The sequence below is a fragment of the Halyomorpha halys genome, unplaced genomic scaffold (assembly GCF_000696795.3).
Source record: "Halyomorpha halys isolate HHAL.00 unplaced genomic scaffold, Hhal_1.1 Scaffold626.1, whole genome shotgun sequence".
NCBI classification, from domain to species: domain Eukaryota; kingdom Metazoa; phylum Arthropoda; class Insecta; order Hemiptera; family Pentatomidae; genus Halyomorpha; species Halyomorpha halys.
In genome coordinates, this window is record NW_027109759.1 from 897,166 (window position 1) to 918,583 (window position 21,418).

Below are 21,418 nucleotides of genomic sequence, written 5' to 3' on the forward strand. Positions count from 1 at the left end.
TATATATATATATCTGTGTGTGTGTGTATATATGTTATTAGTTGAAACCTTATGGATCCCAAAAAATCAACGATCTACTATCATGGTAATATGGCAATTGTTGTTTTATGGTAAAACCGGATAAAACCCTCAGGGACGATAATAAAACAAAAGTCACACAATTCACATTCACAAATATAACATTTAATAGAGGAAAAAAATAAATAAATAATATAACAAATATCAGCGTAAGCGAATAAGAAACAAATGGTATTGGTGACAAGTAAAGTTTAATGCTATCTGACAAAAACGAACAAACAAATTATAACTTTAAAAAAAAAGAAGGTATCATATATGTATGCGGCAGTGGCAGATAATTATTTATGCTGTTAGTGTAGGTAAGAGTCAACCCTGTGGGTTTGGGAGCACTAAGAGGTTAAACTAGCCTCATAAAGTAATTACCCTTAATTGGGGAAGAGCTGGTGGTCGACCATGATTCTGACAAAATTCCCTTCTTGCAAATCTGTTGGTCTAGAAACATTACTTGCATACTAAATTCGAGTAAAGATTTTTTTCCTTCTTATTATTATGTACATATATACAAAAGTTGAAATTGGTAACATTAAAATATTTATCAAAACCTTTGAACTGATACCTGCTTTATATAAAGTTTCGGACTTCAATACTAATTATTGTGTAATATAATTTGAATATATCTATGGAGAGGAAGCTGATTCTACTAAAATGGTCCTGAGATAAATAAGGCAAACTGAACTTTTGTACTGTTAGTTTTTTGTTTTCTTATGGAAGTTTATTCAGAGCTTTTACTTAACTATCTTGTCTGTAGAAAAGTCCAATTATTACAGTTTTGCCTTCTTAAGACTATATTTGTAGACTGAAGATGGACTTAAGAAGACCTGTCTCGCTACCTTCACGCAGCGAAATATTAAAATTTAGTTCAAAACATTATTCAGGTTGCGTCAGTTTCTGGCGTATAATAAATGAATATTAAAAATTTTAAATAATTTTTATCTATTTATGGTAAAAAATGAATACATTTATTATTATTACAGATGAAAAATAGTTGAATTCAATTTCAATTTAATTAATGACGCTTACACTGTTATGAGTTAATATTCTGATTGTGTACATAAGCAGGAATACCTGATTCAACACAAGTGCCTGTATGGGAAGTCCATTCAAAAAGAAAATTTCACAGGGGGTCCGAGGCCGACGGAGCGCCTGCCCTGATGGATTGGTGCCATCAATTCCTTCCTCTCGCATCCATCACCTGAGATGAACATTGGGCAACTAATTAATAAAGATAAGGTAGAACATTTTTTTACCTGACCTCACTACCTGCCCATCAGTCGAGTTCCCTTCGATAGCGACTGACACCTGATGACTCGGCTGACGGCACCGTGCAAAAAGTGACGCACTATTAACGGCAGATCCCACGTCAAACGTCACTCTTTTACAATATTCTCTTTTTACGTCGAATCTTTTTGCTGTATCTTGATGTTTTTGTATTTTTTTTTCCTTTATTTAATATAGGGATTGGAAACCGGGTTTTGTTATTTTGTATAATTGGTATTTTTAAATATAATTTTATATAAACATTTGAATGTTTAATCTTTAACTATATTTAAACAATAACTACTGTTCTTCTTATATATATATTTAAATTTCTGCATCTTACTCTTCCAAATATCTTTGTCCAGGCAAAATTTGTGATTCAAAGAAGGTAGACATCGATCGTATGAACGAAATTTAGTTTCGAAGAAAAACAAAATTATTTGACCACATTTGATTCCTTATCCATTCATTCTCTTTGATTTCTCATGATTTCTGGCCTTATTATAGTCATGTAGATTAGTCTTTTGTAATGGATTGGAACTTTAGATCGTTTATCTAATAAATGTAATACAAAAATTAAATCGGTAGCACTAATATCCATGAAAGGTCAGGCGCAATTCTTTGTAGGGAACTATTGTTACTCCGAACCTACAGGGCTGACTCACGACGGCAGTGAAATAGAAAATAATTATAATTATTAAATATATAAAATAATTACAGACGGATTCAAACTAAGGTGCACAGTGACTTTTTTTTTTTATTAAATTGTGAATATAGACCTTAAAACATGCAAAAACGTTGAATTCTAACAAATCTCGTGAAAATTTAGTACATGCGAAATGAATACAGAGTATATGTAACCTTAACTATTTTCAGACATTGAAAATACACAATACCTCTATTTATATTGTACTTCCTACAGCAACTGTAGCGGCTCACAAAGTTAATTCGACAACCATGGTTCACAGGATTGGTGTGTGTTTCAGCCTGCTTTCTGGAAAACAAACAAAAAGAAAAAATGAACTTTCTTGAAGGGGTGCATTTGTTACTTATGTAGAATTGATGACGTCCTCTCTCATTTAATTTAGACTTCCTTTTTTTTAACTCTAATTCTTTTCGTACATTTTTGATGCGTTCTGTTGATGTTTGTGGAATATATATTAGAACGTTGAAATATTTCCATTAACATGTATATATATGTATCCATTGCCCTTTATTGTTGGGCAAATCCAATCATTCGGCAATTCATACCGTATAAGCTCCCAAACCAGTTTTTGATTAATCGCTAACTATAAGTTGATCAATTTCAATGGAGAGGATTCCGATAACTGTTTAATACAGACTAAAAGGGATCAGTTTTGCGTTTGTTTCAGATAACTACAGTTTCTATTAGCACTCTAATGAAGCCTGTGATCACAGAGCTACTTTCTGGGCTCCCTAACAAACATTAGCGTGCCCCATAACAGAGCGGCCAATTTGTCGTCACAATATTCAGCTCATTATACCGCTTTTCATTAGCTCATCTCTATTAAATCCTATGTAGTTGTATCCTTTGTCATACGCAGTTCTCTGTTCCTGATCGAACAATCAGTTCAGTGCCCGGGGCGTTCGGTTTTGCGAGCAACATCTGAGTATAGCGGAGAGTCTTTTTGAGGAGATTCAGTAGTGGAGTTTAATCGGTTGAAAGTGCGATGGAATTTGTCAAATAAAAGGTATTTAAAAAGAGTATAGATATAACTATACATCAACCTGGAAAGCAGGAAGCCTTCCAATACGTGATGAGGAAGAGAGTTTACCAATATTGAAAATAAGTTGTGAATTAACAAAAACGTGTTATCGCCATTAATTTTCATTGTAGAAATAAAATTGAAACCCATATAAATATTAAAGAGCTACAGAGTCAAGTGGAATTTGATGAACAATTAAAAATTTTTTAAAAATAAAACGTTGTTTTAAGGTAAGAATATTCATATTAAAAAAAATTATGTTAAGTATCTAAGAACTGCTGCATGGGCGTACCCAGCGTGTGGCAGCCGCCTCCCCACCACGTAAAAGTAAAGAAAAGTTATTGGTAATATAAAAATATAGTTTATTTTTAAGCAAATAATTTTAATAACTAATAAAGCACTGCTGTAATTATGTATAATTTTCTTAAAATATTTTGGTTTTCGCCTTTTGCGTGCTGAAATGTCAAAACCTGGACTACCATGGCTTGCCTCCCCCTTATTTTTGATCCTGAGTACGCCCTTCGTGTTGTATCCATATGTAGTTATGAGAAATACTCTACTGACATAACTTATAAATACCAAAGAACTGAAGGGTATGATAAATACACATTAAATTTTAATATTTAATTTCATTTTCTCTATAAAGTGGGTATCTGTTCCTTAAATGCCAAAATTTAACAAGCCCCAGGCCACACCCCCATCGGTCAAAAAACAGTACGCCCTTATCAAATACTGAACCAAAAACTATGAGGTTTTATTGGCATTCAATCGTGTGATTTAGCATATATTCAGTGTTGGTAGCTATAAATTTTTTAGTAATGAGTGAAAAACGAGGTTTTACGCTTCGTACGCTATAAATACAAAACAATTCTTTGTTAATCCGAAAAATGTCCTCATATTCTTTATATTGTATGATTCAAATAGTTTGTATAGAAGACATTTTATTTTATAATGCTTTTTTGATTTTATATATTTCTTCTATTTTAAATTTTATTTTAATGATTTTTTCCGACTAATCTTCCTCCACTATACATTACAAATATATTAGCACAATGCTCCTATTGAACGTGATTTTAATGGCATCTTTCTGTTTCAGGGGAAGGAGAAGGAGACGCCCCAGCTGGACTTCAAGAGGAAGAAGGCTCCGCCTCCGGAGAGGACGAAGTAGGAAGCACAGGATCCAGTGCACCCTCCCCACCGCCGCTCGAACCAGCAGCTCTGTCTATCAGGTAAGGGATCTTGCTAAATATATCACTTATTAGTATTATTGAATTTTATCGAACTTAGGCTAGAGAGTTCTAGTAGGTCGTGGCGTCATGCCATTTATTTGAACCCCTCAGTTTCTTTTAAAACATTGACGGACACAGTCAACTGGGTTCTTGGAAATGGAATTTAATTTTACGAAGGCAGAAGTTGTAACTAACCCGTCAAGTTGTGAATCATTTTATGACCTCATCCCAAAGCTTCTCCACATTCTTGCCACGTTACTGTGGAGGAGGTGTATTGAATAGTTCAGGTATTTTTTAAATTTTGGTATATGTGTCCATAATGATGGACACATATACCAGTGTCAACTGCAAGCCAGTCACAAACTGCAAGCCAACCAGGCCAATGGCAGACAAATCTAGACAAACCTAAAAAAAATCGAAGTATGCTGTAACTCCAACTAATAAAAGGGTAATAATTGTATTACATTGGGCATGTGTATTTTTATTGAATATGTGTATTTGTATTTCTTTAAATAAATACGATGGTAAGAAGAAAAAAAAATCAACTAAACAATGAGTTCTATTGGCATTCGTATCGGAACAAATATTAAACATGTTTCATTTCCATTTCTACTTTAGAAGTTAAGTTTTGGTAGAATGTTTGCGACGACCCTATTTAGACTAATTTATCTTCGGTACTGTTCCATTTAATTGGAAGAACTATAGTCGTTCGTCAGCGTGGTCTCTTAGTTAATCTCGGCCATTAATAGCGAGAAAACCTGAAAATTATTTTATTTATTGCATATCTCGAAACATTGTTTGTTTTTTCTATTCAATCCAACTTTAAATTATAAATTGCCCTGTGCTACTTTGATTATCTGTATTGTAAAATCAATTTAATCCTTAGATGGTTAAATACTCCTAGATTTGAGTATTAATAATCAAAACTATCATGTGCTGAGATCTTGTTATAAAGACTCACTTAAAGAGCCACACCGACATCGCTGTAGTCTCCAATTACTTGGATCCGATCGGAATCCTGTGCTGGCCCGCGACCCCGAAGGGACGATACAATAAAGCTCCTCAGCTGTTTTCCTTTTGTTCGCTCTCTATACTTTTTGCCCAGGCGTCAGGCAAACTCTTGGTCGGTAAATCAGAGCCCGCAGAATGGCGGCCTCCAAGATAACGACTGACAAACGCCTACGCTTTCGTTTGTCTTTATGTAGCCAAAAGTTTGTTTCAGCTTAGTTATTCAAGTGATTGAATAAATATTTTTCTTGTTCCAAAGCAGCCGCAAAGTAATGTGGTTACTTGACATGTTTCTTTATTTTTAATTTCACAGTCATTGACACTGTCCATTCGATTTAGTTCATAGTTTACTGCATTCGTAATATCCTTATAATAAATTTTTGATTTCCTAAATTCTGGGAGTCATCGTATTACTTACAGACTGAATAAATTATTTTGTATAATTTGTCTTATAGCATTTAATTATTTTGTTTCTCCTTAATTTGATATTAAATGTATGTTATTAATATATTAGTTGCTGATAAAATTCAAAACTTTCAATGCTTATGTTCTTTTTCTGTTATAGGGAAGGACTGAGCCCCGGTCAGGAATCGCGAGGTTCCTCTGTCGCACGATCACCATCCAGAGACAGTGTTTGCAGCGAGCGAGCTATGCCAGCCGCCAGCCCACTCTTGCCTGCCTTCCCGCAGCCCATTCACAGGATAATGGCGTCGCCTCACGGATCCGTTTCGCCTCTAGTATCCTCATCGTCTCCTCCAGTTCTTATGCCGGCCGTATCTCCAGCAGAATCCCCAGAGACCGTCCTCGACTTTTCGACCAAGCGGTCCACATGTGAGTCACCAGTCCTTAACCTCAGCAAGTCCGTCTCACCAACTCCTGAGATACCACTCAACAGCCCCCTTGACCTCTCAGTCACCAGCAGAAAAAGGAGTATGGACGACTCCTCTCAAGCATCCCTTTCGCCAACTCCTCAGGTAAAGAAACCTTCAAGGTCTTCGGATTACAAACCAGTTGTCTCACCTTGGACCTCTCCTGTGGTCTCACACTTCCCTTACTTCGCAGCAGCTGTCGCAGCCGCTAACAATCTTTCGCCTAAAGGAAATTCTCAGCCTGAGATCTGGAACGGCAAGCTTAAATTGCCTGAAAAGGGGTTTCCTACTCCTACCCCAAGCGATGCCACTAAGGCCCTTGAAAAGATGAGTGAGTTGAGCAAACTTGGAGGCGACGAATTCAGAGCTGGAGGAGCGAATAGGCATAGTGCCTGGCAGTCACACTGGCTAAACAAAGGAGCAGACCAAGCAAAAGATGTGCTTAAATGTGTTTGGTGCAAACAAAGCTTTCCGAGTCTTGCAGCTATGACGACTCACATGAAGGAGGCCAAACATTGTGGAGTGAACATCCCGTCTCCAATCATTCCGCCACCACCACCCCCTGTACCACAACATACCCCCGTTTCATCTCCATCTAGCGTTTCTTCGGGAAATGGGAAATCCGGTCAAAACCAGGACCTCAACTTACTTATCAAAGAAACCATGCCTTTACCAAGAAAGCTGGTTAGAGGACAAGACGTGTGGCTTGGAAAAGGTGCGGAACAAACAAGGCAGATTTTGAAATGTATGTGGTGCGGTCAGAGTTTCCGATCCCTAGCTGAAATGACGAGCCATATGCAACAAACCCAACATTATACTAATATCATCTCACAGGAACAAATAATTTCATGGAAATCAGCAGATGAATCAAAATCTTCAGGTGGTAGCGGAAACATGGCTTCACCTACAGTGGGTGCAGGAATGGCAGGTGCACCAGGTAGTGGAGGCAGTACTGCTAGCAGCCATGTCAGCGCTGTTCTGACTTGTAAGGTTTGTGATCAAGCTTTCAGTTCATTAAAAGAGCTCAGTAATCACATGGTGAAAAATTCCCACTATAAAGAGCACATCATGCGATCAATAACAGAAACAGGAGGGCGTCGACGACAAACAAGGGAAAAAAGAAAAAAGTCTTTACCCGTCAGAAAGTTGCTGGAACTAGAACGAGCACAAAACGAATTGAAGAATGGCGAAGGCATAATGCTCATGGGAAAACACGGCAGGGAGCTTCACTCGGCCGGACGAATCACATGTGAAAAATGTAAAGAGAAGATCGATATGGCTGTGTTCGTAGATCACATTAGGCTCTGCGTCGGAGGAGACCACAAAAATCTTCTGAAGAACGCGCTTTTGTCATCAAACGTGATACCAGATCCACATTCTGTCCACGTAGCTCAAGCCCTCCGTGAAAGTAGTAAAATGAAGTCGGACGAAAAGAGGCGACAGCGATCCCCAATTCCAACAGACCTTTCAATAACCCCTGGAAGTCCGAAAGAAGGAAAGCAAGAAGGGAAAGGATCTTCTCCATCAGTTTTAAACGCAATTGAAAAACTGATTGAGAAAAGTTTTGATTCTAGGGCACGACACGGGGGAGCTGGATTTGTTGGTCCCGGAGTTCCCGGACAAGCTCCAATGGGGTCCAGTATTCTAAAAAGATTGGGGATTGATGAAAGTGTTGATTATACGAAGCCTTTAGTAGATCCTCAGACGATGAATCTCTTACGCAATTACCACCATCAGCAGCATGCGTATAGGCGGGAAAGGAGTGGAAGTGAGTCAAGTTCGATCTCGGAACGAGGGAGATCAGATGTTGTCACCCCCGACCGAAATTACGAAAAGGATAGGTATACTCCCAGAACAACTCCAGAAAAAAGGATACAAACTCCTCCATCGACGAAAACATCACATGAAGACTCAACTGATGGGGAAGTAAGAGTAAAAAGAGAGACACCAGATGATGAAGTTCGAGTAAAAAGAGAGCCTGAAGAAGTTCGTGTGAAGAGAGAAGTCGAAGATTATCCCATGGACACGACATCCAGAGAAGTAGCCATAAAACAAGAGATGGAAAACGGTAACGAAGACGATGAGGACAGGCGAAGCTATCAGAGCGACGAACCTCTAGCAAAGAGGATTTGTCAAGATGACGAGAGAACGGCACAGGAGGACGATGATCAAAGGAGCCAGAGAACAAGTGCTAGTCCAGCTGGGAGTCCGAACAGAGGCGAGCACCCAAGCCCTGGTCGAGCCAGTAGCAGCCCCGCAAGCAGTGACCGTTCTGGCACCCCCAGGAGCACAGGAGAGAAGAAAGGATCCGGGAGCCTGGGTGCCTTATCTTCAATGTTCGACAGCCTTTCTGGAGGTGGTGGTGGTGAAGGTGGCAGCTCTGGTGGTAAGGGGGCCAGCCACCCCCTAGCCGCGCTGCAGAAACTCTGCGACAAGACTGAAACCCACACCCCAAGGACATCGGCTTCTACGCTTCCGGCCCCGGGCACTTCGGCGGCTCCGACTGCTCCTGGAGCCATTCTGGCATTCAGCTGGGCCTGTAACGATGCCGTCGTCACTGCTGATTCCATCATGAAGTGCGCCTTCTGCGACACACCGTTCATATCGAAGGGTGCCTACCGACACCACCTGAGCAAGATGCACTTCGTGAAGGACGGTGTGATACCGGACCCAGTTAAGTCGCCGAGTCCAGCTCCAAAACCGGCCGCTAACAACGGGCCTTCCACGTCCGCCGCCGTCCCGCCGGCCAAGAGCCCCCAGCAGAGCTTCGAGGAAAGCCCACACTCCAAGTTCCTCAAGTATACAGAACTGGCCAAACAGCTCTCAAGTAAATATGTATAGTCCGTGAGGCTGTTGTAATATATCTCCTGTGTACATTACCCTTCAGTTGCCATTCCTGTATAAAGTGAAGTTTGCTGCATATCTATTTGAGCGTGATAGTAAATAGTTGTAGTGTAAAAGTATAGCGATCTCTAACTTCATGTATACCTTTACCAGTACGCCTTAAAGTGATGAGGACATTTCTTGGCGTCCTTTGTAAAACACATATGTATACTCAATGACACGTGATATATTCAGATTATAATAGATTCGTTTTATTATATTTATTTTATGTTAGTTTGTAATTTTTTTAAAGCGGTTCAAAAGGAAATCGTTGAATTCATTTTGTGTTGCAATTGTTGTTCATAATGTATAGTTAACTGAGAGCCTCAACATTGACCTAGGGATTTGGCGAGTCGTGTTTGTATATTGTATAAATATTGTAGAATATTTCTAATGAACCTTGTTTATATTATATAATTGTTTTCTTTTGTAATGGTTGGAATGAATTCTTCGATTTCATATTGCCCGTTATGGGTCTATGGCCTATCATTGACTACTGTCTTTATGGTATACGTTCTCACCTGTTTAATAGCTATGTAGGCATTGTCTGTTTGGTATTATTCCACGTGATATGATATAAATATATATAATTATTCTTTTTATTAATGGTAATTAAAAAATCCCAATATAGTTGATATTGTAAATTAAATTATATAAGTCATTCTGAATTTCTTCTAATTATATAAATAAAATATATATTGTATGTATTTACCTTAATAATATCTTTATCTTCTGAGACGATTATGAATATCCAAAAGTAAAAAAAAAAAAGAGGGAAAATGAAGAAAAAAAACACTATGAATGTTTGTAAATTGCATTGATAGTCATTATTTTTAAATAAAAAGTAAAATCATGTTAACTATTGTACAATACGTATACGTCAGATTTAATCAAGTCATATTTTGCAAAGAAGCTCATTCATGGTTAGAAAATAAGAATTTAAATATAATTTAGTTTGTTAATGCGGGGCGTTCGTAATTGCAATAATATATATATATATGTGTTCACAATTAGCATTCTTATCATATTGCCGACCAGTGGTCCTGAGGAATAGAAGCTCTACCGTCTTTTTTTATGTATGTTAATATCCTAACAATAATCGCATTTATTTTATCATTCAATGTTAAAATTATAAGAGATCTCCTTAGCTAACTAATGAAATCAATATAAGATATCACATTTTCTAGTTGCCTTCAATCTGAAAATTATTGAAAATTCCAATTTCAGAATATTTTATTTTGTTGTTTCATGATTTTATGTTTGGATAGAAATATTTCTTATTTTATTTTTATTAGCAGTGGTTTCGGTATTTCGTTTCGGTCCAAAGTCGATCCAAGGATTTAATTTTCGTTCGTTATGTAACTTATTGAAAAAAAAAGTTTTTATAACATGATATTTTATATAACAACGTATATGATTACGTATACAATTTTTATTTACAGATAGTAATAACGAAAAGCATTTAATAATTTCCTGGAAGGAACTCGAGATCTCCGTAGGCTACGCCACTGGTTATGGCCATATTCTAAATTCTTTTTTGGAAAGGTTTGTTCCTTCCTATTTAATCTGTAATATTTATACTTTGTTATAGCGAAAATAATTTCTTTTAATTAGTGTCGGGTTGCATAAATTGCATGAATAAATATTTTATAATTATATATTTTTTTAAAATATAGCCCCCCTTTTAATTAAAAGATATATAACGAACCAGTCATCTGTCAGAGTTCTCGTTGGCACGGTGGACAATAGACGAACTCCTGGCAACACTGTTAGGGCTGTTTGGAATTAATTGCGGGAGATTCTTTGATGTATAAATACTTCTAAATGTGGCAGAGTGGTCATTACTACGCTCGCTACATAAATCTGCTCGGCTTCTATTCTCGTTCGGCATCACTCAAGGCAAGACAGCACGCCCTTCTAATAGCACTAGAGGAAACCGAGATCTTCACAATATATATATAATTGTAATGTGCCAGGCCTCTCTCTATCTCTCTCTTTTACGATTCTCTCTTTTATTATTATATTTCTATTAAGCAAAATACGATTAAGGATAAAAAAAATTAAAATAAAAAACAACTTGTTCAAATGTATACCGAAAAAAATTTGATTATATAAAATATTATTTATTTTGTAAAGTTATATAGATGTAATTGGATAATAAAATTGAATGACGAAACGGTTATCTAGTGGTATTAGAAATTAAGGATGTTAGATATGTTTATACACTGTCCCATAAAGTTGTATTTATAAGACTTAATGATTCTATGTGACCAAATGAAAAGTATACGATTTTTTGAATTTACAAAAATAAAAATAATAAAATAAAAAATTTTTGCAATCTCAATGATACATATTTGATATGTTTCTGTTATAATATTATGATTTTTATTATTATTTTTTCATCCTCTCTGAAAAACCTCCAATTGTCTTTGTATGTAAATTTTAATATTCCCATGCCTCTGATTAGGCCAATGTCTATTAAATTCAGTTGAATCTGCTAATGAGGTTTTTCGATTTTATTAAAATTTCATTGTCTTACTGAAAGAGGCATTATTTAAATTTATATTGTAAAAGTAATAAGGAAAAAAATGTTGTATTATACGATAATGCCAAGAGGTGATTAAATGTATAACTTTGTTATCTGTACAAAATAAAAATATTGACATTTTGACTTTTTTTAAAAAAAAGGGATGTGTCTAGTACAGTCATAAGGCTGCAAAACGCTGTTGTTGTTTCTTTTATTCTAATGATATTATTGATAGAGTATTATTGATTTCAATAAAACCCAGTCTTACCGCTATTAATGTTTTTTTTGTACTTTATTTTCATCCTATTCTATTCCTACAAAACAGTCACCAATGGAAAAAATTCCAAATGAAGTATTCCAATGCATGTGTCCGTATATTTACTAAATAAAAACAGGTAAGTAGTATAACATAAAAATAATGAAAAAGAAGAAAAGTTGATTTGTTGAAGAAGATAAAAAATATGCATGTAGAACATTATGAAGCAGTAATTATGACTTTTATTGGCGAAGATAATATCTTCAAGTTTTCATTATAATGATAAATATAAAAACTTATAAATTTGTCTATAAAAACCTAAGGTTTAAATATGTGTACTTAGTATTTTATAAATTTTCTAATCAGTGAAAAAGTATCAATATTTTTATATATAAAAAAAAATCTTAATGAAGAAATGCGTTTTACTGGGACAGATAATTATTCTGTTATTGTAGCCGAGAGTCAACCCTGTGTTCGATTCAAGAGGCCTGTGAGGTCCATCCATTCTCATTACGTGGGTATTCTTAATTGAGAAAAATCTGTTGCCTGATTGTTATTCCTCGTACACTCGTTGGTCAGAACTCCTGGCCCTTTATGGGTTTTAGTGTTACAGATTTTATGTATATAGGTTATGAATAGATTAACGTAGATTAAAAATGCTAATTTGCAATAATATTCATTTCTGATTTATATAAAATCTTTAATATTGAATGAATACCAGGATTGTGCAAGAAAATATTTAAAAAAACATAAGTATAAATATTTATAAGTTTGACCATAAAATATAAATTCTAAGTATGTGTTATACTTTATTTAAAAATATAGGATACATATTGTACCATATATAAAAAAAAAATTGTGACGACGAAATAACTTTATCACAATGAAGTAACAAAATTAGAAATTATATTGTTTATAAACATATGATGTAGATAAAAAATACTAATTTTGGAATAATATTTATTCTTGGTTTTTGTCTTCAATAATGATAACAGGATTTCCCAAATTTGTGTCAACAGTCCATTCATTGTTACAGCCATCCCCAAAAGCCATTGGAATATTTCTTGTAGCTTGGGTTCCCCAGGAACCAATTTTCATGAATTTATAAAAAAAAAATTACTCGAAAATCGTATGGTTCCATGATTATATTTGATGGCGTACTAAAAAATGTGTGACCAATTGTAATGATAGTAAATATTATTTAAAAAATGAGACGATTAGTAATTATAATTTATAAACATTTCGTAATAAACAAATAATGTTCACTATTCCCACTTTGAATTTCTGAAATTATATAAACAGAAATTCTATATCGAAAGGTCAAATAATTATGGATAATTTAGCACACAAAAGATTTCCTGAAGGTACACATCAAAATATTAATATTTAAAAGGTAAGTAACTTTTATTCTACATTTGGAATATGAAATAGAATGTATCAATTATAGAGTAGTTAACGGGATTTCTTGCGAGAGGAAAAGAATTATAATAATAAACAAAGAGAGTGAAGGTGAAGTATATTTTTGCAGTTCACCTTTATTAGTAAGTAATTTCAAAATGACTTAAACCAACCTAAAAAAATAAATAAAAAATAAACCATATTCGGAGCTAAAATTTACGATTTAAGACCAACAATAAAATAAAATAGGAGAAAGGTTCATAATAAAATTTAACCTTTAATTGTACGATATGTATACTGATGGAGGAATAGACTGAAAAAATAAAGTATCCTTTATTTAATTTAATTAATTTGTTTTCATTGTTTAATGTTTAAACTAAAAGAAAAAGAAATATGTTACCATTGTTTATAAATATTTCTTCTTAAATATGGTAACCATACGAACTTGTGAATATTAAGGCATGACACCCCCACTTCCCGCAAAATATAATATAATGTGTTTTTAAAAAGTATTTTGATTGCCTAATTCACTTGCAAATTTAAAATTGTATTAATCTATTAAAACTGAATTCCTCATTTTTTACTGATAGCATTCGATACTGATTTAACCTTACCGTTAACATCATCAGATGATAAGTTTAAAATATTTGTACTGATTTAGATTTCAAAAGTTTTTATATTTAAATCAGTATTTAACAATAATACATTTATAAATAAACAAAAACTTTAAATTAAAAAAAATTATATTAAAGTATATAGAGAATCGTTGTACACTTGTTCACCTCCGTGATATTTTTTACCCGACTGCGATGAAAATGAGATTGATGTTTTTAAGGTGTTACATAACCTGTTTATTTTATGGTCGATATTTTGAGGGAATTCCATAACGAATTTTTCATTTTAGATGTCTTACCCAGTAATATCCCGTCAGTGTTTTCAAGCAATATGAACTCAAAATATTGAAATGGTGTTTTATTATATTTCCTAACATTCTTAAAAGATTTAGCTCTGCTAATGGCAATGTAGCAGATAAGTGCAGAAAACGTCAGCACATATAACCGTTTAGTAATCTACCACTACTACATTCTGACAGTTTATTTAAATAAATAATTAGTAAGTGCTAATTATGAAAAATGGTAAATCTGAGCTATGACTTTGATATAAATTGGATATGTAATTTAAATAAATAATTTAATTTTTATCCATTTTAGTCTCAACACATTTTATTTTCCTTACAAGTCCGACGTTTTGGCCAATTAAAATTCATTTATCACCGTCACTATTTGTTAAAACTTTATCACAACCTTTACAAATATATTGACAAATTAGAAATTGTTGTATTATATGTCCAACTAATACTTTTTTTTTTGTCATTTATTTAATGTTATTTACAACTGTATAACATAACAATAGTGAGATAGTGACATGATACAAACATGTGGAGAATCTACCTATTGATATAACTTCAATAACATTTCTAGAGGAGAAGATCCCGAGGCCATCTTCTTTTCAGACGCCTAGAAGGATTATTAGGTAATGAAGGAGAAGCCAGGTTAGAAATAAGTGGATTTAGGAGGTTGGGAAGTTTTCCATGGAAGGAATGGTATCTGGTTTTGGCCAAATCGGGAACATAGATAGGGACATTGAGGTCATGATGGAATGATTTGTGACAAAGAAAGGAGCATTAAGGATTTTTTGAAGGATTTTGGACTGTAAGGATTGGATTCGGGAGGAATATGATGGTTTAATGGAGCCCCAAAGCTCAACTCCGTCCAACTAACACTTAAAAAGATACTGTAGGAAGTTTTTCTCTTTAACACGCTCAATTAGCTATTGTTTTTTAAAGGCCAACAGGAATATTTTTACATTATTTTAGGTTTTATTTTTATTTTTATATCATTAAGTTGATCAATGTCATCAAGTTATACTTTCTCAAGAAACAGAATAAACTTAAAAGAGATCTTAAGCGATCTTTGCCAGAGGAAATTAGACATTATGTAGGTAGAACATCATTTACATTAAATATAAACAGATTAAATAATAATAATATTAACATGAACATGACAGTAGGTTACATATATACAATTACACACCACAATAAGTTAGCTCAACATTCTATCAAATCGTGCAATGAATATTGAAGCACATCCTTCATAATTTATGTTTTCAAATTTCAAACAGAATAATAGATAAATCAATCAATATAATTACTGGTTCAAACCTAACCTAATTACACACTGATTACACTTCTGAACTGATTGGTGTTATCGGAGACACACTACCTTTAGGATTGGAAGCTGCTTGTGATATCACCAAAGTATCGTAAAGTAGACTCCTTGTGATCCGATACTTTCATTGAAGTTTCGATACGCGATTCCTATTATTCTAAATTCAATTCGAAGGTAATCAATCAAAATACAAAATGCCAATACATGAAAAATTAAAAACGTTATAATAAAAAATACTTTAATTTTAAATATAAACCCGACTACCAAGACAACCCTATACTTTATTACTTTTTGATCTAAGCGATGGGGTGTCATTGCATATCTCCTTAAACATATAAGTGAATGTTTAGTAGTTTTGTATTTAAAAAATAATGAAACTTGGGTATAGTAGTGGGATGTTTTCCACCTAACGCTACGGCCCTTTGCAGGTATATTCAGTCCCATGTAATAGTGAGTGTCACCATACAGAAAGCTCTTACACCTGCACGTGTAGACGTAAAGAAAGTGCATTCATGTGTTTTCAGTGAAGTTTCGAGTTTCATTCAGATGCGGGAGGCATCAGACTCAAGTTTAATTGTTATTTTTTTTTAATATTTACAACTTCACTAAAAATCCACCAAGAAAATATGCAATAACATCCCATTGTTTATAAGAACTAGTAGTATAAGATAGGGTTATTTCGATAGTCGGGTTTATTTTTAAATTAAATTATTTTTTATTTAAGTTTTGATTACGTTATCGGGGGAGGGAGGGAAGGGGAGGAGTCACAACGTTGGCATGGGGCTTATTTTTTGACGGTATTGTTTGAATTTTCAAACCTTCACCAGTTCTTTTCCAGTGCACCTAATTTTAGAATTTCCAAAGATTTTTTTTTTCCTAAGGCCCTTTTTTTCATTGATACTGAACTAGGATTCTAATACGAATTGATACCGAGTACTTTCCCGGGTCGGACGCATCCTAAAGGCTAAAAAAACAATTGTTTACGGATTTTGATAATTACTATGTGGAAAATGGAAAAGTCCTAAAGATCGAAATCGTATCAGAATTCAGTGCATTATAAAAATCATAATGAAGACATGATAATTCACAGAGCTGACATCAACGGCCGAAGGAACTATAACTCCTCCATAGTTTTTAGTGATCACCGTGTAATATATTATTTTACTCTCTCAGCGAATAGAAAAGTGAACAGTTAAAAAAACTTCGTACTAGCCGCGAGATGAAAACTCAAAAGCCTGAACAGTTGGAAAAGAAAATGAAGCAAAGTATATTTATAAATTATGAAAAAGATGGTCGGGGTGCGGTCACAAGAAAACCAAAATAGTTAACAACTATTTATTGCCGACGTTTTGTCCCATTTTGTAGGGCTTTTTCAGTTGAGATTAGTTTTCCCTTAGTTAGATAAGTCTTATAGTTATTTTTATAATCAATTTCTTGTATTTCACAAATTTGAAATTAAAACCGTTGACGGTTACTTTGTTTTACAACGGATATTCTGCCACTGTTTCGAATCATCTCATTGAAACAGCCCTTATGAAGCTCTACACAGTAAGGCGAAACGTAGGCAAAACATAGTTGTTAACTATTTTTGTTTTCTTGTGACCACACCTCTAATTATCTTCTTCATACTTTGAAATAATACCTTCAATTATTTTTATTTATATTTATTACACAATTGAAAACACATATTACTACTTAAACTACAGACTACATATAAATGAAGATTATACTATTTGAGAATCGAGAAGTATAGTTATGTGAACAGTTGTATTATTTGTGTAATGGGGGTTGGTCCTCTGTTAGGCGGACAGGATGTCCTCCTAGAATAATAAAAATAAAAATGTCTTTATTTAAATTAACAATATTCTGATATTGACTTGTGATTATTTTATTTTATTTTTATAATAAATATTTATTTTTTTTCATGTACTTAGTTTGATTTGGATCCTTCTATTTATATATATTTAGAGAGAGATTTTTTTTTTTCATTTATTTATTTCATGTCATTTTTTTTATTTTAGTATGAATGTGATCAGTTATCACTATTACCTATTGCCCAACAATGGCTGATTGTGATATTTATCAATTAATAAAGTATTACAATTAATTAGGGAAGTAAGAATGTTTCTTTTCTTAGGAGCGATATCTACCCAAATACTGTTCTGTATTTCTATGCTAAACACCTTTTGAGTGATTCTTCATTCACCCAGCCCGTTAAACGACCTTATACATCGATTCATCGTGACATCATTGTTGTTATTATGTTTATCTGGGTTTGTCATTCTTGTCGCGTAGTTGTATCTCCAGATTTAATGAAATTTAAGGACAGACAAATGATTTAACTCTATCGGAATTCGATCTTTCACAGGGATGAGCGATAACTCTTACAAAGAAGGACAGTATAAAGAAGCACTCGGACAAATGCAAGGGAGTGCAATTTAAAGAGGAGACATTATTGACCTTGTGGATGCCGGGAGCGGACAGATGGTCCCAAACCGAAACCGGTTGGAGAGAAGTTGATGTGTGTTGGTGTCGTAGGGGCGACACTGTCAGTCCATTAGCCCAAGAGCTTTTTTTACCCTCCTCGTCTTCTTCTTGAATATCTTCCGTCGGCTGAGGCATTTCTTCCTCTTGTTTATTGCGCTTGTAATGGTCCTTGAGAGGGCGCCGGCCGTGAGAACGCTTTTGCCGTTTTAATGACGGATTTGGAAAATTCCCGAGAATTTATTCTGAAATTTTCGTCCCTATTATATGAATGATGTTTCGTCAGAAATTATTTTTCAAACGTTCTTACAATTTTCTTGTAATTGTGAAGTAGTTCTCAATTCTATATTTAATTAAATGAATTTTTTAAATATATTCCTTTGGTTTTTTAAATTTTATTTCGTTCTTCATAACTTCCTACTTAACCGTTTCCATACGAGTTTACTTGGCAAGAGTGGGTTGTTACGTGGGTGCAATATCCCACAGACCTCTTTTTCACTCTATTATTTATTATTAATTCCTATATTTTACAATTTTTGTATTCTACAATCATTAACTAATCTCTACACTATTTTTTTCTTAATCATTCGAGGATATTATATGTATTACAATAGGAATGGAAGTAGCAGTTTTATTGATTTTTATATAAATAAATTCACAAAATGTCGATTTCTTAAAATTTCGGAAACATTTTAATTTTTGTAAAACAGTATTCCGTAACTATTAATTGAATGCTAAGATTTCTAATGATGAGAAGATAGTTGGTCGTGGATAATATAAATGAAGAGAAGATGGTTGGGGGTGAAGTCAGAAAATAACACAAATAAATTGAAAAACTTATTCTATAGTGCCAACGTTTCGCCAGAATTTCCAGCATTCATCAGGCCTAAGAACAAGATAAGCAATGAATAAAAATAGAAAAAATATATACAAAATGATTAAAGTAAATAATTGTACAGAATGAAAATTAATAGTTAAGATTTCTATTACAGTTCCCTATTTCAGAAAATTTATAGGACTTTAAAATGAGTTTAATAATTTTTATGGTACGGTAGATAGCTATAAATATATTGCATGTATAATCAAAATTTAAAATTAATTAATTATGAGAGATAGTTGACCATGGATGACAATACGAGAAGAAGATGATTGGGGGTGCGGTCAAAATAAAACACAAATAAGTTGATGTAACTTATTTAATCGTCCCAAGGTTTCAGCTAGAGTTTTCTAGCCTTCATCAGATCTAAGAAAAGAACAAGATAACAACCAATAAATATAAAAAATAAAATATCAACAGAATGACATAGGGTGAATAATTTTACAGAATAGAATTAATAAAATAAAGTGATGAGACAAGTGGAAAATAAAATGTATACATAGGTTATTGAATTAGTAGGTAAAATAACATAATTAAGGAAATAAAAAAAAAATGAAGTTATATACCACAAAGAAATATGAATATATTAGTTATTGAAATTTAAAAATTAAAATATGGAAAGAAAAATTAAATTGTGAGGAAGAAAATATATGTAACCATAATAATTGCTAAAGGGCCAAATTTAAGTAAAGTTTAATAAAAGAAATGGATAGAAAAAAAATATTTTGAAAACAACAATAATAATATACGATGAACATAACTAATAACATGGGTTAGGAAATTGAGAAAAGAAACGGTGTAAAAAAAAAAAAAAAAAACGGAAATAAAGAGAATAAAACAAACCTGTGAGCTTGAAATCTAACCGCCAAGTGGTATTCTGCGCCGAGAACGGCCAAACTCCGAATTAAAAAATACGTAACAAGAATGACTAAGCGTTTTTAAGAGGAAACGTTACGAGTGGGTAAAAATAAAAAGTAAAAAGTAGAAAATATTTAGAGGAAGAATTAAATAAAAATTTTAATTTTTTCAAAGCTTTTGATAGAGTCTGGCATCCAGGTCTGCTCTATAAACTTTGTCAATTCCTACCCCCAACATATTTCCTTATAATCCGCTCCTACCTCACTGATAGAACCTTTAAAGTAAATCATAACCTAGCCTACTCATCTCTCTTTTATCAGTCCGGCGGTGTTCCTCAAGGTAGTATCTTAGGTCCCATTCTTTATACGGTTTATACAGCTGACATCCCAACCCACCCTAACACAGTCCTAACAACATACGCTGATGACACATGTATACTTTCTGTAAAGAACGACTCAACTCATCACAAACACTACAGGCACACATAACATCTATTGAAGAATGGTGTAAAAATTGGAGAATCAAAATAAATCCTGACAAATCCCACCAGATCACCTTTACTCTCCGTCGTAAACCTCTGCCCTCCTGTCCTACAGTATCCTTTCTAAATACTCCACTAATGCCTGTTGAACAGATTTGATACTTAGAACTCCATCATGACAAGAGACTTACTTGGAATCCACACACAAGACTGAAACGACAAGAAACTGCTCGTAGATTCCGATTGCTACAACACTTACTTGATAAACGCTCTAAACTTCCCATTCACTACAAAAAATTAGTACACACTACGATAATCAGACCAATTTGGACATATGGAATTGAGCTCTGGGGCTCCACCAAACCATCAAATTCCTCCCGCATCCAATCCTTACAATCCAAAATCCTACGTAAAATCCTTGATGCTCCTTATTACGTTACAAATAAACTCATTCACAAAGATCTTAACATCCCATTCGTTGCAGATTTGAGCCAAAACAGATATGCGTCTTTTCATTCCAAACTCCTTAACCATCCTAATCCATTAATTCTTAATCTTTCATCCTTAACAATTCCTGATAATCCTCCACTCTGAAAAGAAATTGGCCTAGGGACCTTCTAATTTAAATTAATGTTTGAAGCACCACCAATGGGTGGCTCCTTCCCAAGATTTTCAAGTGTATATGAAACATACAATATATTTACTTATTGTATTTATTATTTTGTACAGTTTTGAATTACATTAAATAAATAAATAAAAAAAAATTCCGGTTCTAATATGTTCAATTAGATCCGGTTTGTGCCGTTTGGTGCAGTTTATGCTCTTTAAACCATTTCCAAGTTTCGTGTTGATTGGTTGATTCGTTTATTTCAATTTTTTTACCATATATTTTTATTTTATGTTATTTACCACTATAAACAAAAAAAATATAATTAAAAATTTAAAAAATTAATAATTAAATTAATGTTAATTTGGATCAAACATTTAATTGTATTCAATTAATCTATCAACATCCCTAAATCTAGCAATTGCGTTGAATTGTTGGGTCTGCTAGTACCTCATATAGCAAAAATACATCTAAATGTTGGGTTGTTCAATATTGCATGTCTGGATTTAATTAATTTTCAGTGACCACAACTTTACCTATTTTACTTTAAATTGAAATATTTTATTATTGTTAGTAAATACGGCCAAAATTTGTTAAAAGCTTAAGATTTTGCTCTCCTCTGAAGAATGGTGTCGTAATTGGATTAAGATA

At 33.6% G+C, this 21,418-nt stretch overlaps 1 protein-coding gene across 2 annotated transcripts in view; it reads left to right on the plus strand.

The window, feature by feature from the left end:
* The window catches only part of LOC106684894 (protein tiptop), a 516,666-nt gene extending 504,815 nt beyond the window's left edge, over positions 1-11,851 (plus strand). For both annotated transcript variants that reach the window (XM_014427213.3, XM_014427212.2), the window contains exons 2-3: positions 4,159-4,291; positions 5,865-11,851. In XM_014427213.3, coding sequence (XP_014282699.1) covers positions 4,159-4,291; positions 5,865-9,009 — 3,278 coding nt within the window. In that variant the 3' untranslated portion in view covers positions 9,010-11,851. The remainder of the gene's footprint in view (positions 1-4,158; positions 4,292-5,864) is intronic.
* The last annotated feature ends 9,567 nt before the right edge of the window (positions 11,852-21,418 follow it).